Source organism: Cibotium barometz, chromosome 25 (genome assembly GCF_041138505.1).
Source record: "Cibotium barometz isolate CiBa-2024 chromosome 25, ASM4113850v1, whole genome shotgun sequence".
Taxonomy (NCBI): domain Eukaryota; kingdom Viridiplantae; phylum Streptophyta; class Polypodiopsida; order Cyatheales; family Cibotiaceae; genus Cibotium; species Cibotium barometz.
In genome coordinates, this window is record NC_141070.1 from 23,869,860 (window position 1) to 23,893,838 (window position 23,979).

A 23,979-nucleotide genomic window follows, 5' to 3' on the forward strand; every position below is an offset into this window, starting at 1 on the left:
CTTTGATGAGATCTTCTCTCCAGTGGTCAAAATGACCACACTTAGAGCTGTGTTAGCTTTGGTTGCACATGATGATCTGGACTTGATTCAGATGGATGTGAAGACTGCTTTTCTTCACGGTGATCTCCATGAGGAGATATATATGCAGCAGCCAGAGGGTTATGCAGTGAGTGGAAAGGAGAAGCTTGTATGCAAGCTGAAAAAGAGTCTTTATGGGCTCAAACAGGCACCAAGGGAATGGTATCATAAATTTGATACATTCATGAAATCTCAGAAATTCAGGAGAAGTGACATAGATCACTGCTTGTACACCAAGAAAGCTTTGGATGGCAGTCTATTGATCCTCATCTTGTATGTTGATGATATGTTGATTGCCGGGAAATCTCGTAAGGAGATGGATACCTTGAAGCAGAGGCTGCATCAAACCTTTGATATGAAGGATTTGGGTGATGCAAATCACATTTTGGGTATGCGGATACTTCGGGACAGAAATCAGCATGTGTTGTATTTGTCTCAGAAGGAATACATTGGCAAAGTCTTGCAGAGGTTCAATATGGACGGGGGGAAGAAGACTAGTACTCCTTTGCCTCCATATGTGAAACTCAGTGCTATGGACAGCCCACAGTCAGATAGAGACAGGGCTGATATGGCCAAGATTCCGTATGCTTCAGCTTGTGGCAGTCTCATGTATGCCATGGTTGCTACTAGGCCGGACATTGCATTTGCAGTGGGAGTGGTTTCTAGATACATGGCCAACCCTGGCAAGAAGCATTGGGAAGCAGTGAAAGGTGTCATGAGATACCTGAAGGGCACACAGGATATGTGCATATGTTTTGGCAAACAGGATGCATTAGTGCATGGTTACACGGATTCGGATTATGCCGGTCATCCAGATAATCGGAAGTCTACTACCGGTTATGTGTTTACATTCACAGGAGGTGCTGTGTCATGGATATCCAGGATGCAGAAGTGTACTGCCTTATCTACTACAGAGGCCGAGTATATTGTAGCCACAGAGGCTTGCAAGGAGGCATTATGGCTATCTCGGTTAGTGGTTGATTTGGGCTATACAGGGGATATTCCATTGTTGCATTGTGATAGTCAGAGTGCCATCCAGTTGGCAAAGAACCCTGTCTTTCATGCAAACACGAAGCATGTGGATTTGAAGTATCACTTCATCAGAGAGGTGATAGAGAACAAGCAAATTCAGCTTGTTAAGATTCATACGGATGACAACCCGGCTGATCTGTTGTTGACGAAGAGTTTGCCTCTGGAGCGTTTTGCTCATTGCAGACACTTGATGGGCATTGGATGAGGCCAGTTTCAGCCTTGATATGGCCTTGTATATTATCATGTACATGCTGATTTTTCTTTTCCTTTACTTAAGGGCACTTTGTCTTTAAGTGGGAGGTTGTTGGGGTAAAGGCGTTATGCCCACCCTTATAGTGTGTACAAGCCCATAAGTTATAGTACATAGTACACTTAGTACTTTTAATGTACTAAGTGCACTATGTGTACTAGTGCAATATACATGTGTGATAGGGGAGTCACACACTCATGCCTCATGAGTTGACTTATCCCCACAACTCTCTCTCTCCCTTGTTTCTCTGTGTATGTCTCCCACATGACCTAACCCTAATTCTCCCTATCACCCTGCATCTCCGGAGGTTTGACAGAAACTCAGTACGAAGGGCTTTGTGTGAATATATGCTCTTATGTGTGTGTGTGGAGTGTGTGTGTGAGAGCATATCTTGATATAGAGTTCTACACCCACTATTGGGCATTGATGACGTTAGTGGGGATGTCGTAGTATCTAGTCCATACTATGCATAATGGAGTTGATAGTTATATAGTCTTGTGGGTTGACTACCATGAGTATATAACATGCACGTTCCTAAAAGGTGAATTTGTGCATGTTCCTGGATTCATCTAGGTATATATAAGATATCATCAGTGCGAGGAATAGGAAAACGGTTCTTAATGGTTATGTTAAGAGTCCTATAGTTGACACACATTCTGAAAAAGCCATCCTTCTTTTGAGTAAGGAGAACAAGAGAGCAATAAGGGGACGAACTAGGTCTAATAAGACCCTTTTGTTAGAGTTCATTCACTTGTGTCATGATCTCTTCCGGTTGGCTAGCACTGACTCTGTAAGCCGGCTTATTGGAAGGAGAGCTGCAAGGTATGGATCAATGATATAATCATGCTAGCCAGTAGGGACTTTGCAAAGCAATCACTAAACCCATGAAGAAAATTCAGCTTGCTTTCATCTAGAGCATCCACATGTACATTATTATGCTCCACAACATTACGAACAAAAATCAAGTACGAGGAAATGCTCTTTTACATTGCTTTATTTATATGTATATGTGATACAACTGGAATAGTGTCCCCAGCTAATCTTGCATCAATAGTGTGCTTCTTATGCTTGTGAGCTATTAGTAGCTTCTTATTCTTATAATCCGTCTTCGAATTCAGGTGTGCATGCCAAGGCATTCCCAATAACACATCACATGCTTGCAATGGAGCAATCAAAAAGTCCTCATGGTCCACATAACCCTGTATATGAATATGAAGTTTCCCAATCACAAGGGCGACCTTCACGGTCTTGTCTGCAAATGCAGAACATGCATCAATCTCTATTCCCATATCATCCATGCTAAGGCCCAAAGAGGCACGAGGATACCAACTGGGTTATCCGGTCAGATCTTCTTAGCCTCTACACACATTGCACATGGATCACACCCCCGAAGCTCCCCACGAAGATGCACTTTTACAGAGACCACTTCCTCACACTCACTGAGGATGAATTCATCCAGCAGCCGGGCTACTTGAGTGCTCACATGTCCCATGCCATGCGGATTGCGATTGGCCAAATACGGGTTTCTTCCCACCGCCTCAGAGTGGAGACAGGTAGAGCTAAGCGCATCTTCAGAGCCACGAAGCTCATACGAACACCCAGAGAGGAGAGGATCTGCCGACTATGCCACACAGAGGTTGAGACGGAGGAGCATTACATATGCCGCTGCCCAGTATACTCTGAGATCCGCAGGAGGTTTCACTGTCTATTTCGTGAGGGATTCGGTCCACTCTCCAGGATCATTGACTTCGAGGACCGTATTGCCTGGGCCTCTTCCTGCTTGAGCTCCGCAGACATAGGGACACTTTCTTCTTGAGACACAGGCCCCAGCCACCTTGCCCCCTCCCTCGGCAGCCAACCATCACCAGTTACTTCCGGACCCAGGAAGTGGAGGACACCGACATAGTGGATCTTGTGGACCCTCCACGAGTTGCTCTGGGCCTACCTCCCCCGAGAGGAGTTACCTTGGACGGAGCCTCTGCACTCCAGCATGCCCGACGCCCTCGACCCCCCTCGGCCACGATCACCTCATCAGCTCCAGATCCAGGACATCCTCCACCGCCATTGAGCTACCTTTCCACGTGATATAGCTGAGGGAGACCTCTCGGCCATACTCGTCAGCCCCATGCTTGACATTTTGGAGAGTGGTATACCATCTACTCGGAGCTGATGTTGCTCCCATGTTTTTATGTTCTTAGTATTCCATGATGAGTTTCCATGGACAGTTTTGTATTACCCCAGTGAGATAGCTATATTTATGTTTTCTTGCTGTTTTATTTTCCATTCCATGATGAGATATGCCATGGACATTATTGTATCACTTTGGTCTCATAGGCCCATTGGGTCTTTAGTAGACGCTTAATATATCTTTCTCTCTCTCTCTCTCTCTCTCTCTCTCTCTCTCTCTCTCTCTCTACCATTCCCAACATGAACAGCCCTTGTATGTGTGTGTAAATGCGCACTTATGTAAGTGATTAAGTGTGTGAACCACCTCTTGTAGCTGTTTATGTGTGTATGTGCTAAGTAGTGATGTCATAGGCACTTGCCATGTGTCATTCCCCCAATGTGTGTTGTGTCAAAAGATAAGGCTCTAAAGCCTATAAGAGCATTGTACTGTTTGAAGCCTTGAACACGTTAAATAAAGGTATCTTTGAGTCATGCAATCACTGCTTCTCTCTCCTTTCAGTTTGAGTCATGACAATGATATTCCATGGATACTTGTAATCATCTTTTGTCTCATAGGCCCATCGGGCCTTTTGTAAGATGTAAATATAACTTTTTTTCTTTCTTTCTTTCTACTACACACACCACCATGTATCTGTTTGAGTCTCCATAGGTGCTGGCTCTACTAACCCTAATCCTAGCCACGAAGCCCACAATGTTCCTAGGAGTGCCTCAGACCAGTGGCTTGGGTGTTGATGGCACATTTTTTGGAGTAACTTTGTTGGTGCTTTCACCTTGTCCATTTGCGGGGGGTAATAGGCACAGGACTTCGGATGGAAGATCTTGTATCTGCTGATTAAGGTGGTGGGATGGGTGTGATGGTATGGGCTGTCTAGGTGGGTGGGAAGCCTTCCGAAAGAGCCCTGTTGAACATATGGCCGAGGAGGGGTGCTAGAGTTTCCCTACATGGGAGATGTGCTCCGCCAAGAGGCCCTTGTGGTCCTGTGATCTACTGTTTTTGAGTCTCTGGATGGCTCGGGCCACATTGGCAGGTGTGAAAAAGTGGATATGATGGGGCGTGGATGTGATGGTGGTGGGATGGGGGGCTGATCTGGTAACTCATATAGGGATCGTGCGTATGTGGGCCATATGAATGGTGATGTAATGGGTGGGCATTTCTGCCCTATTTTCTTCCAGCCATTGTTACAGTTCACACCTTTGAGAGATTTGTATAAGTCCTTGTATTGGCCCTTAACATGTGCTCGTTCTTACGTCTGGTTGTGTGTGTGTGTGTGTGTGAGAGAGAGAGAGAGAGAGAGAGAGAGAGAGAGAGAGAGTTCCGATCAACTTTCATGCAGGCACCTGAAGGCTTGGCATCAAGAAATATGCCTAGAAATCCAACCAATCAAATTTTCACTGTTGAGGTTTTGGAAAGGAATCCATCGAAAAATCATGGGCTTGTGACATCCATGGCTGCTGGGAACAATGTCATTGTAGTGGGTACAGACCGAGGGTGGCTCATTCGACATGATTTCTCTGGAGGAGATTGCTTAGGTAAGAGTGATATAAAAGTGTGACTTGTATTTTGTTAAAGTTTTCCTTAATTTAATCATGAAGATTGCTCTTTGGAAGTAAGCTTGAGAAGATTTTGTGTGCTTCTGCTTTACATGTACCTGTTTCTTCCTGGCTTTTCTTAGCATGTAAGGGAAGTCCTTGATTTGCTGTGTTTTTCTGTGACAGAGCTTGACTTGAGTTCAAGCAAAGTTTCTGAACAGATTGTGCTTCGAGTGTTTGTTGATCCTGGTGGGAGACATGCTTTGGCAGTAGTTCGAACAAACGTTGGAACAGAAACTCACTATTTACATACAAAATCGAAAAAGTCACGCATCTTAAGCAGACTAAAAGGTCTAGTTGTTTGTGCTGTGGCTTGGAATAAGCATCAGCTAAGTGAAGGTAATTTGTTGGTTGACTCATTGCTCCTTGTTTTGGCTTGCTAGTGTTTAGCTGGGGAAACATTGGCTAGAGTTTATGGAGGACTATTACAATTCAATTGATTTTTGGGTGGGTCCAGCCACGACACGGGACATTGTTATTGGAACATCTGGAGGCCAGCTTTATGAGACATCTTTGGAGGAGAAAGAGAAAAAGGAGAAACCACTGAAGCTGCTTTATGAGCTCACTGAACTTAATGAACCTATTGTTGGGCTTCAAGTAAGTCACTTTTAATACAGCAATAGACAATTGAGCAAGGTGTACTTTTAAAGTTTGCATTGAAATGTGCCATCATTAGCCTGCGTGGCAGGTTCGCCTGTGTGGTGGTTCTGATCTGCTGGGAAATTGATGATGATAAGATGGAGTTCTAGGCTAGGCATTCTTACTGTTTGTATGTTTTGAGGGTTTTCTTATTTTCATTATGATAGATGGAAACCAGTAGCGTAGGACCACAAGTGCGATACTTCTTGATGGCAGTTACTCCAACGCGACTCTATTCATTCACTGGTTTGGGGTCGTTAGAGGTTGGTGAATTCTCAATTTTCGGAAAGATTGTTTTCATCAGAAACAAAGTGTCACGCAAGTATACAACACAACGACAAATCTTAATGCCCTGTGCATATGGTACTTTTAGGCAACTTTCTCTGCATATGTGGATAGACCGGTTCGTTTCACGGAACTGCCGGGTGAACAATCCAACAGGTAAATTAATGTGTTTAGAACAAAGGAAGCTAGTCCCTAAAGGAATAACATAGCTCTTTTGAGTTCTTTGTAGGTATGGATTTTTTTTGCACTTAGTGCTAATTAATTACTTGGTTCTGTTGGATGGTCTGCAGTGCGGTGCATTTTTCTGCCAAGCAACGCCGGACCGAAATTTTTGCTTGGCTTGCTGGGCCAGGCATTTACTTTGGGGAGTTGAACCTTGCTTTACAGCAGAGGTAAGCAGATATTAAATCCAGGTTTATCATTGGTTCATCTTAAGGGGATCTTAAGCATATTTGTTCAGTTGACATCATGGTGCTGATTGTTTTTTGGCTTTGGGCTCTCAAATTTTCAATGCACAAAATAGCATAGAAGATTATTTTGTGGAGAACAAGTCTCTTCTCGAATACAGTAAGCTGAGCGATGGGGCCTCCATAAAACCATGTTCTCTTGCATTGTCAGAGTTCCACTTTGTACTTCTGTACGAAAATAAGTTAAAGGTATGTGTATTTCCCTTAAGAAATGAGGTATTTCAGTCAATAGATATTTTATATGCTGTGCAGGATGTATGCTAGGTGGGCAGGTGGTGTAGCTGGCAACTTTGCGCTTGATTTTTTCACGGCTTGATAGTCACGTCTTCTAAACAGGTGGTAAACAGGGTAAGCCAGAAGGTAGTGGAGGAAAAACAGTTTGACTCTCTGTTGGATCACAGCACGGAAACCATGCTTGGGCTATGCACTGATGCTATTGGCGGGGCAGTCTATGCTTTCAATGAGAATACATTGTATGAGGTCGGTTATTAAACTCACAATCTCTTTTGTCAGTGGTACTACACTTATAGCACCATTTTCAGATAGAATTTAAATTTGTAGGTAATAGTTTTGTTAATCTGGTGTATAAAAAGGCAAGCACGGGATCACACTCACAAGCAAAATCCTTTCATGCACACAACCTGTGCTTAGATGCACAAGATAGGAGGAAATTTACTGCTGACTCTTGTACAACAGATGGTTACACCCTTCGAAGAGCTTTCGTGGATGCTTCTTGTAAATTGGCGCTTGTTGCTGCCTGAGGGTTGCTTGGAATGCTGTTGGGAAGTAAGGAAGGGGTTGGACCCTTTCATATGCTTGAAGTGCAGCTTGGCTAGATTGAACTGGGGGTACCTAGTTGTGGTGCATGTAATTGGTAAAATGCTTGTCAGGCTGGTCACCTGCTTACCTTGGCATCTCTTGGCAGCTGGCTGCCAAATTAAAGCTTGTTGGCTGTTCAGATGTAATTCTTTCAGCCCTCCTGTATGCCACCTGCTACTTCTCAGTATGCCTAGTTACGGCTTTATTTTTATGTTATTTAATGCGAAACACATGATCCACAAAGTTGATAAATGTGTAGTGAACCATGGAGATGACCAAGAGTTCCTCCAGAGGCGCCCCCCCCCCCCCCCCCCCCCCCCCCCCCCCCCCCCCTTTTCAGAATGCGCAGCGGAAGACTAACGCACGTAAGAGACGCATCACCATCGAGCTCCACGAACACCCCCAACGGGCACTGCAGCATCCCTCCACTGGGCTCCCATCTCCCGGTGAGTTGCCTCCCAAAACACCGGCCGGAGGAGATGATTATGACAAGGTGCCACTCTAGCCTATATATGGCTCTTCAACTTCCTATGCTTCCACTTATGGGATAATCCAAGGCACCTTTTAGCCATAGATCACAAGCTCGAAATTGCCAACCTTCTAACACCCTCCCTCGATTCGAGCTCCGCAAGCCAATGAGGTGCGAGGGGGTCGCCCAGGACCACACACGCCCCGGCTCTGATACCATGTCAGAATGCGCAGCGGAAGACCAACGCACGTAGGGGACGCATCACCATCGAGCTCCATGAACACCCCCAACGGGCACTGCAGCATCCCTCCACTGGGCTCCCATCTCCCGGTGAGCTGCCTCCCAAAACACCGGCCAGAGGAGATGATTATGACAAGGTGCCACTCTAGCCTATATATGGCTCTTCAACTTCCCATGCTTCCACTTAGGGGATAATCCAAGGCACCTTTTAGCCATAGATCACAAGCTCGAAATCGCCAACCTTCTAACCACCCCCCCCCCCCCCCCCCCCCCCCCCCCCCCCGCGGCCCGGGCGCCCCCCCCACCCCCCTCGTTTTTTTTTCCTGAAAAAAGATCCTTCTATTAGTTAACAAAAAACAGCCTAGAAGGGCTAAATACATCTGCGAAAGGCTAGATACCAACTCGCCTCCATGTACAGGGCGAGGATTAAAGAACATGATGGGACTTCTCCTTCGGCTGGCCACTCTATGAGAAGAAGGCTATCTCATACAAGGGGTGTGGGGGAGGGAATAACCATACAGGTGGTCTGTAGTGCCAAGTGGGCTCACCACCTCTATCTGTGAGAAAAGGGCCAGGTCACCAGAGCCGCAAGAAGGCTTCCTGCCGCTTCCGCTTCCACATACAGTCACAGCCAGTGCCTCCCCCCTTGGTTGAGAATTATTCTGAAAGCTCACTTACTAGTGGATTACCACAAGCTTCGACACACCCATTCACATATCTTCCTTGAACACATTATGAACAGTTGACACATCCAACCAAAGCACTCTCTTCATTCCAGCACCTGTAGGGTGGCTGCGTTTTGCTGATGATGTGTGTTGATGGGCTGAGAACCCCTCTGCACAAGCTGGTCTGGTCGCCCTCTTGCTATGGTGCGTGTTCCTCCCTTGCTTGCCTGTGATGCTGAGAGTAAAACGCCACAAGCTTCCTTGGCTGAGAGTGGCACAGGTTGCCTCAAAAGGTGTGCCGTTAAGTCACTTTAGATAGGAGACTTTCTTAGTCCATTCTTTTGGTCCACTCTCCCAATCTGGTCCCAGACATTGTGTGAGACTTTGACAAGGGCTTGACACCGACTTAGCCTTCCTAGACACTTGAGCAATGGGTCCAATAAGTGTCTAGTTGGGCTTGTACAACCATTACATCTTGCAAAGAAGGTTACAAAAGACTCGTGCCTCAGGCATGACCGGACCAAACCCTAATGACCTATATGGCACCTAATGACTCATCCCTTGACAACATTCTCAAGCCCCATCAGAAAATGGATCCTCTATCCTAGATAAAGGAGAATGTCCAAATGGCACCCTAGGGCAGATGGTGCACATGACATCCCCTCCTACTTATCTTGATGACAGGGCTACCATTGCTTTCGAGCAAGCCATGAACATCTGTCTTCTCAAATGACGCATGTAATTAAGTCTTGAATGTTGAAATCTTCTCCTCATTAGGACCTTTGACCGGCATGTCCTCAACATATAGAACGATGACCAACAAATCCTCTTTCGTCCTCTTGACATAGAGGGTACTTTCTGTTGGATTGTTGCAATTAATCAAGTGCAACTAAGTATGCATGAATCTTCTCATACCATGCTTTGGGAGCATGCTGAAGGCCATATAGCTTTCTTTTAACTCATGACTCTTCTGAACAAATCCACAAGGTTGAGATACATACACCTCCCCATGCAAATCACCATTCAAGAAGGCAGTCTTGATGTCCAACTTATGTACATGCCAATCATGATGTGCTACCAATGCAATAATACACTTGATGGTAGTCATACGTGATGTGGGAGCAAAGGTCTCATCATAATCAATGCCCTTTTGCTGAGCACAACCCTTTGCAACAAGTCTCACTTTGTAGCGATCTCAACAATACCATGTGCTTTATGCTGAAGCTTGTAAATTCATACCAATGGCCTTCTTGCCATAAGGCAAATCTGTTTACGCTTAAGCTTGTAAATTCGTACCAATGGCCTTCTTGCCATAAGGCAAATGTGTTAAATACCAGATGTCATTGTTAAGGATAGAATCATACTCTTCCTGCATGGCACACACCCACTAATCATTTTCTTGTGCTTATTGAAAGGAAAAAGTTTCCTCTTCATTGCATGTGCTGCTAATCAGAGCATGATCCACAAACATTTTGGGCTGAATGTGTCTTGTAGCCACCCTGTAAAGAGGCTTTTGCCTTTGCCTCTTTGACTGGCAGCAAATGCATTATATCCTCAACATGCAAGACATACCGGTTTTGCTGGGATCGCTCTTCTTGCAGGAGCACAACAATAAGCTTATCAAAAGTGAGGGCATTTGGATTACCCTTCATCATGAGACTGATGGTAGATGCAAAACTCTAGTATGAGTCCAGGAAAGCATTGAGGACGGTAGGCACCAAAGAACTGTCCGGATAGGCCTCATCAACACTTGCAAGTTGCTCTCTGAAATCCAAGAAACTCATTCATCGAGTCTCCCTCACTCATGTGTTCAAATTCAAGCTGCCTGCGTAAGCAAGCGACACATGACTCATTACGTACATGGTACAATGTTGCAAGTGCATCCCAAGCGTCTTTAGCAAACTTACATGGTACAATGTTGCAAGTGCATTCCAAGTGTCTTTAGTAGACTTACATGAGCAAATGTGCAGGATCCTGGATAATACCCCTCTTCATTGACACTGCAATCAAGGCATGGGCATTTGCATCTCTACTATCCCATCTTGCTTGCTCCGCAATAGGAGGGGGTGCAGCTGTAGCCACAATGGATGCAGAATCACCTTCCAATGTACCTGTAACACCTCGCAGGCTTGCTAGTGAGGTAGGGCATGCCTCAACCTCATTAACCACATTCCAAAACCCCTTTGCAACCAAAACATGCCTCATCATATAGGACCACTTTTGCAAAAAAACATCTGACCCACACCAAATGTAACCTGGCCAATACACTGCAAGTGTAGTGCCCACTTAATGCAACCAATTTAGCTGCCAAGCGACCCAGTGATGACGGAATACCTGCAAATGTATTGAAAGTGGACTGACTCTAGTGAGTAGAAAGCTTTGCTGGTAAGACTGGCGGCGGATGATGAACGAATCGATGCGGATGCAGCCAATGATGTCGACTTGCTGACATCTGATGGTGACCTGAGATGATGGGCGGTGCTGCTGTGGTGGCCACCAAGCGCTGCTATGGTGGCGGCTCTGGCGGACTGAGGCGGCTATAATGTCTACATTGCCAAGAGCTCTCTCTTGTCAGGCCTACAAATTCTGAGGGGAGGATGCAAGGAGGGAGAGGTTACTAGCATGAAAGATGTATCTAATACCAAATGTTGGAGCAGAAGAACAATGGTAATGTGGCACCTAAATCCTCAAATAAAAAGTGATCAAACTGAAGTCAACACTAAATTGAGCCTTGACAGTACATTTCTATAACCCATAGATCTGAGTGCCATGATTTGACATTTAAACTTTGATTGGATATGCGATCCTTCTAGTAGTCTTTGTGCTATCCTTTTTGTTAAATGAAAGAAAACCCTCATATATGAAATAGGGAAGAGTATAAAGAGTTCATTATGTCATTGCGCTGATTTTTTTTAAGATATGGAATTTGGTTGATCTAATGGGCTCTTATTACTTAGCTCCTTTTTCAGATTGTTATAGATGATGAAGGACGGGATATGTGGCAAGTATATTTGGATGTCAAAGATTACACTGCTGCTCTTGAGCATTGCAGAGATGCATTACAGAAAGACCATGTCCATGCTGCTCAAGTACCACCTTTTCCTGTTTAGCATATTGTGGCATTCTAATTCTAGTTGCTGCTGTTAATATTCTAGTTTGTCATATTCTGAGCTCTGTACTGCTAGAGATACATCACTTCTGTTTTTGTCCAAGCATTTACTTCATGTTGCAGGCAGAAATTGCATTTGCAGCAGGAGACTATACAAGGGCTGCATTCTTTTATGCAAAGGTAGGGCCATCATTGCTGAAAGCAGTATAACATTCTCTGCATGGCTGCATGCCAGCATGCTAGTTCAACAAGATCAGGTCAAATTAAACACTCTGACCCCCCTTCCCCTCCCCCCAAAAAAGAAAAAGAACATTAACAAACAGCAAAAAGATCTGGAATCCACAAAAAAGTCAAGACTTGCTATTAAGGTCATTCTTGAAGCTTCAAACTTGCAGAATTTATATATTTCTTTGATTGTTCACAGACAAATAATGTCTCGACATTTGAGGAAATTGCTCTAAAGTTTGTTGCAGTGGGTGAGCTGGTAGGTTGGTGTACACAATACACAGGGCTTTTCGCAATTTAAATCGCTATATATTATGTAAAACATTTTTGAGTTTATTTAAAGTCAGATCTTCGGGTCCTCTTATTTGGTATTTGGTGATTTCAGGATGCATTAAGGACATACCTTCTTAGGAAGTTAGACAATCTAAGTAAGGAAGATCGATCTCAAATCACGATGATATCGACCTGGGCTGTGGAGCTGTACCTACACAAGGTGCTTTGGCCTGCTCAACTTCGTTTGTTCAGCTCTGTCATGTGAACTTAGCCAGCATCATTGAAACACACTAAACGTACTAATCATTAGTGCTATTGCAAGTACGCACTTGCGTACATGTGCGCGCGAACACACACACACACACACACACACACGCACACACACGTGTGCGTGTGTGTGTGTGTGTGTGTGTGCATATATACGACCTGCTCGCCGGGACCTGCTCGCCTGTGGACCTGCTCGCCGGGACCTGCTTGCCTGTGGACTTGCTTGCCGGGACCTGCTTGCCTGCGCACGTGTCTGAGAGAGAGCAGATTCTCCTTTGCTTTCCCTCTGGCTGCAGCTCTCACCTGTGTGTGTGTGTGTGTGTGTGTGTGTGTGTGTGTGGTGTGTGTTGTGTGTGAGAAGAGTGTGTGTGGCGACCCTGTTCGACTGCTCGCCTGCGACCCTGCGACCCTGTTCGCCTGCGACTCTACTCGCTTGTGAGCCTGCGACTCTGTTCGCCTGCGAACCTGCGACTGTCCTCGCCTGCGTCTCTGCTCGACTCTGCTCGCCACTTACCTGTCTGATAAAGCCGGCGACCACATGAAAGAATTTGTCCAGCGACAGCGTGAGTCTTCTCTGTGCCGCTGAGTGTGTTCACTCGCCCCTGTGTGTGCTGCGTTGTACATCTCTGTGTGTGTCTGTGCGCGCGTGCGTGCGTACTGTGTGTGTGTGCGTGTTTTTGTGTGTGTGTGTGTGTGTGTCAGCCAGCCCGACTCCTGTTCTACAGCAGCGTTCTACAGCAGCAGTACTTCCTCGTCTGCAGCAGCATTAGGGTTTCTACTTCATTTGGGGCTTGCAGCAGATTCGGCCAGCGGTACCGCAGCAAATTCTTGTTTGCAGCAGCAGTAGGGCTTAGAGCAGTTCTGGGGATTATAGAAAATTTAAGGTGTGCATGATGGAATCACCTGAGCTGGCCATTTATAAGCGTCGGAAAGCAATGAACACCTCGAATTTGGATGCCATGTCTTTGATTAAGGAATGCCTGCATGAGGATTTCGAAGAAGCAAGATGTGCTTGGGAAGGACCTGCTCCAGTCACAGAAGTGCGTATTCCGGTGCAGGAGCTCATGGATCCGGTTGCGCAGTATGCATTGAATGCAGTGATTCTCTTTTTCCTGGGCAAGATGCCTAGTGCACAGGATGTGGGACAATGGGTTGATTTCTTGCTTAAGCGTCAAGCAGTCCGGGGTGTTTATTTTGGAGCAAGAGGATTCTATGAGGTCTTGTTAGCAGACATGGAAGCTAGAGATGCTTTGTTGGAAATGTCTCCCCTCTTCTTCAATACGCAAATGACTCATGTTCTTCCCTGGGCTCTTACTAAAGATTATCAGAGCCTTATTCGACATAAGTGCCCGGTTTGGGTTGAGGTGGTGGATTTTCCTCGTACTTGGCGTCATTTTCTTCCTTTGTGGCTGCTCAATTGGGCAAAGTGATTTGCCCCCCGAAGTTGGATGCCAATACAAATCGTTTTTGTATTCTATGTGCTCCTACGGGCATTACCGTTGATTCTGGGGACGCAGTGGTCGGAAAGCGACCATTCAAGCTTAAATGGGGGAAATTTGCCAATTCCTGTTTTCGCTGTGGCAAATTTGGTCATATGCAATCTGAATGTTCTGAACCAAATCTACAACCCCCTCCTTCGGCTGTCCCTACCCCTCAGACTCCTCCTCCAGCGAAATCTTCCCCTGAGGCACAATCTAAAGGTGCTTCCGCATCCACATCAACAACTGGACTAAATAAAGGTAAAGGGAAGCAGTCTCAAATGCCAAGTGTTCCTGCTTCCCCGAACATCAAAGACAAGGGCAAAGAGAAGCTTCCTGCTACTCAAGCGTGGATAGTACCCAAGAAAACTGTCAAAGCACGTACTCTACCATCTTCTCGCAATTATGTGCCCCCCTTGAAGAATGTTGCTCAGCAAAAACTGCCTTGTAATGATAACTCTTCCTTGGCTCAGGCCTGGGATAAAGTTGTTCGATCTTATAAGGAAGTAGTTACAGGGGACACCGCTTCAACGTCGGATGGCCATCACTTGTTTCCTCCACATTCGAGTTTTGATTTGGCAGCTGATGTTTCCGCGACAGATGCGGATGTGTCCATGGGCACGAGTTCTTAAGCTTTCTGTTGGTTTTCTCGCCCACTGTATATACCATTTAAGATGCATAGTTCTATACATTGCATTTCATATAATGTGCGCGGATTATGCAATCAGGATAAATGGAGGCTAACCTGGCACTATGTACATACTTGCAAAGCAGATATTGTTGTTCTTCAAGAGCATAATCAGCATAATTTTGCCGGACAAACTTCCTATTTTGCGGGATATTGGATAGCTTATGCAGGATCCGCTGGATACTCTGGAGTGCTGATGCTTGTTCGCCATGAATTATTTCCCATGTTGGTATTCAATGATCCAGCTGGCAGATGGATGGTCATTCAATGTATTATCAATGGGGAAGTTTTTGAGTTTGGTGGTGTGTATGCATACACAGCCTCTACTGACAGGGCTCGTTTGTGGCATGCCATCTCCTCTTATTGTTGGCGTTCTAATGCATTTCTTTGTGGCAATTTTAATAATGCTCCAAATCATGTGGATAATACTACTGGACATTCTCACATGCTTCATGTGGAACGACAAGCTTGGGATCTCTTTCAGCACACATGTAATGCCTTGGATTTGTGGCCTCTGTTGCAAGCCAATGATCCAGGATTCACATTTCAGCATAACGCTCGATCAATGTATCGTGCTCGTCTGGACCGATGGTATCTCTTTCAGATGCAGCAGTATGATGATTTTGTATGTGATATGTGGATTGATTACTCCTTGTGTCTCTCGGATCATGCTCCGATATGCTTGAAAATACAATTCGGTTCATGTTCTGCCAATGATTCATTAACTAGAAAGAGACTTCTGCATGTCAATAATGCTTATCTTAAGCATGAGGTTTTTCGCAATCTGATTGTGGATATTATTTCGCCATTGATCTCTCAAATGCATGTTGATATGGACACAGCATGGTTTCGTTTTGTTATGCGGGTTCAATGTGTGATCCAGGATTATGGCAGACACTATTTATCGCATTTCAGAGAGCAAGTTCAACAGGCCAAAGGCACTTGTCAAAGTTTGATGCATCTGGCTAACACTTCATCTCTTACTGAAATCCAGATGACAGAGTTGCTTTCTGCTCGTGCTTTGTTGCATCGTAATGATGAGAGAAAATTGGCAAAGTGGCAGACTAGAGCTCGCCAAAAGGCTATAGCGGATAAAGGATGCACTTCTAAACAATTCTTTCGTCATCTACATCTTTCTAGGCAGTCTCAAACTATTAAGAGGATTAAACTCCCGACTGGTGATTGGACTACCTCTCGTGTGGGGCTTGCACGGGCCATGGAATCTCATTATGGCAAGATTTTTGAGGCCTCTTCTCTCACGCAGGAAGGTCGAGAGGCTCGTCGCTTGTTTTTATCTCAAGTTGCTCCGATTTTATCGGCCCACCAGGCTCAGCTTTTGGAAGCCGCCTTCACGGAGACAGAATTGTATGCTAGTTTGTGTGATTTGGGCCGTTGGAAATCTCCCGGTTGGGATGGCCTTACTGTAGAATTTTTCTTGTCGTTTTGGCACTACCTGGACCAGCCACTATTGTTAATGATAAACAGGGCATGGGAGCAACAGGTTTTGCCTTCATCTTGGAAAGAAGGCTTGCTCAAGTTGATTCCAAAGCAAGCACTTTGTGAAGAGTTCTCGCAATGGAGGCCGATTACGCTCATGCCTGTGGTTTATAAATTGCTGGCTAAAATGCTTGTCAATAGACTTAAAGGGTTTTTGCATGATGGTTTGCATCCATCTCAGTATGGCTTCATTCCACGAAGGCAAATTACTGATAATCTAGCAAATGTCATCATTGGCATGGAGTATGCGAAATACACTCGACAAGATGTATTGGTCATGTAGGTTGACATTGAAAAGGCATTTGACACTGTTCTTTGGGATTACATTGCAGATACCATGCTTCGGCTGGGATTTGGGCCTACGCTATCCTCTGTGGTTTATTTCTTGTATGCTGACAGTACCTCTGCCGGTTTGTTGGATGGTTTTCTCACAGATCCTTGGCATTTGGGACGTTCAGTAAGGCAAGGTTGTCCTCTCAGTGCTTTGCTTTATGCGATTGCTACTCATCCCCTGCTTATGTATTTGGAGTCTTTGACTTCGTCTGGAAGATTGCAGGGCCTGAAATTACCCTCTGGGAAACATTTTATTGGGCAAGCTTATGCGGATGATTCTCTCTTTATGCCTCGCAATCACCAAGATGATGTGGAACAAATTATGCACACTCTTCATTTGTTTGGATTGGCAGCAGGCCTCAAAGTGAATTTTCGTAAATCCAAACTATTGGCTCTGACTGAGTATGATTGGCATAAGCTGCTTTGGCCAGGCGAACTTGTTCCTCCGAACATTATAGTTCGTCATTTGGGTTATCCGATGGGTTGGACTGTATCGGCTACACGGAAATTGGATTGGGTAGCCGAGCGCTTGCACTCCAAGTTACATTATTGGAAGTTGTCTACTTGGCCGCTTCATGTGCGTCTTAGAATTGTGCAATGCATTCTTGTAGCTTATGTGCAGTTTTATCTACCTTTGCTATATTGGTCTCAATCCCGCTTGAAGTCCCTTATGTCAAGTATATTGGCGCATTTCTGGCGCACTTCATCTCGTGGAAAGGGCCTCAGATTGTTATCCATGGACAAGTTATGCTCTCCTAAGCGCCTTGGAGGGCTGAATATTTTGGATTTGAGACGTCATGTTTTGGCTAGGAAAGCTATGCTTTTGCCGGTTTTGTTGGACCAGCAGCAACCCTGGACTCTCATGGTGTCCCATTTGTGTCGGCATATTGTCACGCCATTCTATGGTCATTGGCAACCCACATACTGGGATCTTATATGTGGAAAACTTGAAGGACACATTCCGGGATGTCCTTTCACTTCTTCTCTCATTATTGATTGGAAGGAAGTTACTTCACATATGATATGGCATGGTTCCCGATCTTTGATGGGCAATTCCCTGCGGCTAGAGAGTTTGCATTGGAGTCGTGTATTTTCTTCCACTTTGGTTGACCGTTCACCTTGTCAAGCATATTTTCTATCTCAAAAAGGAATATGTCAGAGACATCAGGTGGTGGATGACACTGGTCAGGTTCTTTCCTTCTCTGTTGCGGCGGATCGTTTTCAATTGGGATCCCATTATTCTCATCTTTGGACAGAAATTCAGCGGATGATTGCTGATATTTCTCCTTTACCTCGCTTGAATGTGGATTCCCGTCTATCTGATTGGAATCTTGGAACCACTGCTATGAAATGTATTTCAGCTGGGGCAGTTTATGCCCTCTTGCAATCGGATGCATGGATAGTCAGACATGGTAATCAGCTATGGTCTCTCTCCAAATCTTCAATGTGGTGGAAACGTACATTGTTTCGCATTTGGAAAAGTCATCTGCCTCTCAAAGAACGCCTGTTCTTGTGGCGCTGTTTGGTTGGTGCTCTTCCTGTTGGTAGCTTGCTACATGCACGTCATATTGCGCCTTCATGTTGTGTCCGATGTAAAGCTACTGAGGAGACTGTCCCACATTTACTATGGGGTTGCGTATGCTCCAGATCGTTCATTCGCCGGGTCTCGACTGCTCTTCGCCTTCGTTTCCCTTCGGGCATTTTTCACAGACGGTTTTGGCTTTTTGGGGTGTTACAAGCATCACAGTCTCAGTTTGCTGTATTTTTCAACTGGGTCCGATTCTGGGTCTTTTGGACCATATGGCATGTTCGGAACAACCTCATATTCCAAGCCAATGACATTGATCCCTTCCATTACTTCAAGTTCTCGCTTGGTCACGCGCTTCATTTTGCTTATGATGCTGGGGACATCACTCTTGATGCTTATAGGATTTACTTTGATTGCTTCTAGGTAGTGAAGCCTATAGTTACTCTTCTTTTTCTGGGTTTTCCTCGCTTAGAGGTTTCCCACTTGTAAATAAATCAAGGATTTACAAAAAAAGTGTGTGTGTGTGTGTGTGTAGACTGCTCGCCTGCGTTCCAGTTCACCATCGCCTGCGACCCAGCTCGCTTATTGCCTGCGACCCCCTTTGCCTTTGAAGCTGCGACTCTACTCACCTGCGACCCTGGTCGCCTGTTCGACTGCTCGCAGTTCGCCTATCGCCTGCAACCCAACTCGCCTATTGCTTGCGACCTTATTCGCCTCTTCGCCTGCGACTCCCTTTGCTTCGAAGCTGCAAGTCTACTCGCCTAAATTTCAAAGCCTCTTGTATACAGCATACAGCTTTCCAAAAAAAAAAAAAAAGAGTTGTTTAGCAGTGTTGTACATACTCTTGCAATTATGTCTGAGACTGTTGTGACCTATGCTCGCCGGGATAATGCTGCAGACAGTAACAAGAGGCAGCATGCTGCAATTGAATCTGTCACCATGATCAAGCAAGATTCGTCGGATGCACAGTTTGTATATGAGGCTTTATGTGAGGACTTTGTAGACAGTCGTGTCAAATGGAAGGACCCGCCTCCTTCTTTCAGTTATAAGATTAAATTGCCGACGATTGTGTCTCCTCTGCGTAGATACTCAGAGAAAGGGATTATTCTCTTCTTTCCAGGTAAAATGCCTTCTGCGCAAGAAGTAGCTCAATGGATTCAGTCCATTTTAGGTGGACCCTTTGTAGATGGAGTTCACTTTGCAGCAAGGGGTTTTTATGATGTATTACTGTCTGATGGTCAATATAAGCAGCAGATGCTTGAATCTTCCCCCCTTATGTTTGGTATACAGTTGGTACATGTGTTACCTTGGTCCCCGACCAAGGACTATCAGTCCTTGATTAGGCATCGTTGTCCTGTTTGGGTCAAGGTCGTGGATTTTCCAGAATATTTGAGAGAACATTTGCCAGGTATAGCAGCCACTCTGGGCAAAGTGGTTTGTGCACCTCGTCCTACAGGAAACAAAAACAGATTTTGCATCTTGTGGGATACAGACCATGAGCAACCACCAGCAATTGCTGTTGAAGTAGAAAATGTGCGTGGCATGGGTGCACGTTACTTCAAATTAAATTGGGGAGTCTTTGCAGGTGCTTGTTTCACTTGTCATAAGTTTGGGCATATGGCTTCTGAATGTCCTTCTCTGCTGCATCCTCCGCCGTTATCTGCTGTACCTCCCATCTCAGCGAATGAGCAGCCAACTCAAATTAAGGAGATACCAACAAATCAAGCCACTCGAAATACTCAAAAGGAGAAAGAGAAAGGAAAAGCTAAAGTTTCTCCACAAGCTGTTTCTTCTTTGGCAGTGTCTAATCAACCCAAGGATAAAGGAAAAGATAAAATATCTTCAGCTAAATGGAAAACTCCGAAAAAAGCTACTATGGTTCGTCGTGCTCCTGTTCCTTCACGTAATTGGACTGCATCTGCCACTATTACACAGTCTTCCACTTCATCGACTATGCTTTCTAGAATATGGTCAGATGTAGTTCGAGGTGCTTCCTCGAGTATGGATGCCGATGTAAATGCTTTGGATATGTGTGTTGATACGAATATGCATGAGTCTCTCTTGATTCAGGGCGAGGGCTCTCTCCCTGATTCAGTTGTTGTTATGCAGCATTGATTTTGCTGGCTGTTCACTGTATATACCTTTGTACAGATTTGATGTTTGATGCTCCAATAAAATGTCTTTCGTACAATATTAGAGGACTTTGTGATCCAAGTAAATTTAGGTTGTTTTGGCACTATGTACATAAAATGCAGCCTCATCTGGTGTGTGTGCAAGAACACAATCAGCATACCTTAGTGGGTCAATCAGGTCACTTTGCTGGTTATGATATATTTTATGCGGGCACTCAGCATTACTTGGGAGTTTTTATGCTTGTTAAGCATGATCTACAACCAATGTTGGCCTACAATGATTCTGCTGGCAGATGGATGGTCATTCAATGTTTATTGTATGGACAAATTTATGAATTTGCAGCAGTTTATGCACCACAAAGCTCAGCTGACAGGGCAAATATATGGTCACAAATGTTGGCTTATCCCTGGCTCCATAATGCATTCCTTTGTGGAGATTTTAATAATGCTCCATCTCCTGAATTTAACTCCACTGGAAGAACTCATATGCTTGGAGCTGAACGCAGAACATGGAATGCTTTGCTCTCTTCTTGCAATATTTTGGACCTATGGCAACATGTATTCCCTCATCTGCAAGGGTTTACTTTTAACCACAATGCTTTTCCACATATCTGGACACGTCTGGATCGCTGGTATTTGTTACATGCTGATCAATATGATGATTTTGTTTGCAAACTATGGATTGATCGTTCCATGTTACTCTCTGATCATTCTCCTTTATGGTTAGGCCTTTATTTCGACATGCCACAAGATCTCTCTATTCTTCAGAAACATAGGTTGTTGCTTTTAAACAACAGTTATCTTGTGCATGCTGATTTCAAGGAAATGGTTTTGCAAGCCATTGAGCCCTTGCCCCTTCAAATGCATGAGGACATTGACATTGCTTGGTTTCAATTTGTTCAGCGCATGCAGGTTGTGATCTGTGATTATGGTCGTTATTACATGGCCGACTTGCGGGATCAGATCTTGCAGGCTAAAGAAACATGTCAATCCATGGCTGATCTTGCTCAGTATAGGATTTTAAATACTAATGAACAAGAATCTTTAATGGAGGCTAAGCATTTCCTCATGCTAAATGATCAGAGAAAATTGCAAAAATGGTTGACACGTTCGCGACATCGAGCTATCATAGATAAGGGTTGCTCTTCCAAAGATTTTTTCAAAAATCTACATGCTTCAAGACAAAAGGAATGCATCAGAAGGGTGAAAAAATCTGATGGTCAATGGACTCATTCTTTATCGGAGCTCTCATATATTGCTAGTCAGCATTTTGCAGCTCTTTTTGCTAAACCGCCAACGACTTCGTCTGACATACTTGATGCTCGTTATGCTTTATTGCATCATGTTCAGCCCATTATTTCTCCACAGGATGCATTGGAATTAGAATCTGCGTTCACTGATATTGAACTTAAAGATGCTTTACGTTCAATGGGTCGATGGAAATCTCCCGGATGGGATGGATTGACAGTGGAATTTTTCCATGCTTTTTGGCCTCAGTTGGAACAATCATTGCTGTATATGATCAATGAAGCTTGGGCAAATGATGTACTACCATCTTCTTGGAAAGAAGGATTGGTTAAGCTTTTCCCTAAACGGGATCTTTGTGAAGTTTTCTCTGATTGGAGGCCCATTACTCTTATGCCTGTTATCTATAAGCTTCTGACTAAGATGTTGGCAAATCGTATTAAAGGATTTTTACATGATGGTTTGCATCCTGCGCAATATGGTTTTGTGCCTCGGAGGCAAATCAATGATAATCTAGCCAATGCTTATATTGCCATTGAATATGCCAAATACACTAAGCAGGATGTACTCATTTTGCAGGTTGATATTGAGAAAGCTTTTGATTCTGTGCATTGGGACTATATAGCTATGACTATGAGTTCTCTTGGTTTCGGTGCAAAGTGGCAAAATATTGTGTATTGGCTCTATAATGACAGTGATGCTTCTTTGATTTTGAGCTCTTCTCTATCAGATTCTTGGAAATTGGGGCGTTCAGTTCGCCAGGGTTGTCCGCTTAGTTCCTTGTTGTTTGCTATTGCCACACATCCTTTTCTTTGCTATTTGGATTTTTTGCAAGCCACTGATGAAGTGCATGGCTTACAGCTTCCTGCTGGGCATACTTTCCTGGCTCAGGCTTATGCTGATGATTCTTTTTTTATGCCCAAGAATACGCAACAAGATCTTCAGAGATTAATGAAGGCTTTGGAACTTTTTGGTCTGGCTGCTGGTTTGAAAGTAAACTTCCGTAAATCTACCTTGCTTGCGCTTAGTGTACGGCAATGGCATCATGTATTGTGGCCCGGTGGAATACCTCCTGCTGGACATATCGTTCGTCATTTGGGTTACCCTTTGGGTTGGCAGCTGTCATCTTCACAAATGATTCAATGGGTTATGCTAAAATTGAATCGCAAAATTGATTATTGGCAGCTTTCCACTTGGCCTCTTCATGTACGTCTCAGGATAGTGCAGGCTATTGTGATGGCTTACATACAGTTCTTTCTTCCATTGATTATGTGGAGGAAAGCTGATATAGATCGGTTTATGTCTCTGACAATGGCAATTGTGTGGAAAACTCAACATCGTAAAAAGGGTCTTCGTCTTTTGTCAATGCCAAAGATGTGTTCTCCAAAGATTTGGTGGCTTGAACATATTGAATATTCATTTTCATGTGCTTGCTCGTAAATCCACTTTGCTGTTGGAATTTGTACAACAGCGCCAGCCATGGGCTATTATGTTGGGTCATATGTGTATGTCTATGTCTTCACCTGCTTTTGGAAAGTGGACTGTTACGTATTGGGATGCAATTTTCAGCCATTTCAATGGAAAGATTGTCGGCTGCCCATTTTCATCTAAGTTAATTTTTGCCTGGAAACAGATTACGCAATATCTTTTTTGGAATCCGAGGCTTAATGCGCAATCTTCTTCACTTCGCCTTGAGAGTATTCATTGGTCGAAGGCTTTTGATGTACCCCTGGCTTTACGTGAGCCTAGGAAGGCATATTTCCTTTCAAAGAAAGGAGTTTATCTTATTGATGATGTTTTGGATGCTGCTGGCCATGTGCTTTCTTTTGTGGTTGCCGCCAAGAAATTTGGTCTGGGGATGCATTATAGATCAATCTGGCAGCTTATTCGGGAGCTTCTTGCTCCTTTTGAACCAATTGCAGATTTGGATCGTTCTGATCGTTTGGTTGATTGGAGTCTTAAAAGAGAACAACCTGCACGAGGCCCTTTATCAATGACTAAACTTTCGGTTCATTCGATATATCATTTCTTGTTGCCTGCCTCTTGGGTTCAAGAACATGCAAATCAGATTTGGCATCTTCATAAAAGTCAGGCTTGGTGGAAACAGCGGCTTCATTCTCTTTGGAAATGCAGTCTACCTTTGAAAAGTAAACTTTTTTTATGGAGATGCTTGATTGGAGTCTTGCCAGTCGGCCTTTTCTTGGCTAGGCGACTTTTGGCACCTTCAACTTGTCATAGTTGTGGTGCTTCTCAAGAGACAGTCTTTCATCTTTTATGGAGTTGTCCTCTCATCAGGACTTTATTGGATCGGATTGCTACACGTTTGAGAGCCCGCTTCCGGCAGGCACCCTTTGGGAAATACTTTTGGATCTTCGGTCTTCTCCCTTCACCCCTTAGATCCTATAAAGTCTTCTTTGATTGGGTTCGCTATTGGGCTTTATGGACTACGTGGGAGTCTCGCAACAGGATAGTTTTTGCTGGGC

The 23,979-nt window shown here is 44.5% G+C and overlaps 1 protein-coding gene across 1 annotated transcript in view; it reads left to right on the forward strand.

Annotated features, from left to right (window-relative positions):
• The window catches only part of LOC147624370 (zinc ion binding protein), a 130,184-nt gene that overhangs the window by 63,947 nt on the left and 42,258 nt on the right, over positions 1–23,979 (forward strand). The window contains exons 4-15 of the mRNA XM_086819359.1: positions 4,882–5,077; positions 5,264–5,476; positions 5,595–5,734; positions 5,944–6,039; positions 6,150–6,217; positions 6,352–6,453; positions 6,585–6,717; positions 6,865–7,008; positions 11,691–11,810; positions 11,954–12,010; positions 12,255–12,314; positions 12,441–12,548. Coding sequence (XP_086675485.1) covers positions 4,882–5,077; positions 5,264–5,476; positions 5,595–5,734; positions 5,944–6,039; positions 6,150–6,217; positions 6,352–6,453; positions 6,585–6,717; positions 6,865–7,008; positions 11,691–11,810; positions 11,954–12,010; positions 12,255–12,314; positions 12,441–12,548 — 1,437 coding nt within the window. The remainder of the gene's footprint in view (positions 1–4,881; positions 5,078–5,263; positions 5,477–5,594; positions 5,735–5,943; positions 6,040–6,149; positions 6,218–6,351; positions 6,454–6,584; positions 6,718–6,864; positions 7,009–11,690; positions 11,811–11,953; positions 12,011–12,254; positions 12,315–12,440; positions 12,549–23,979) is intronic.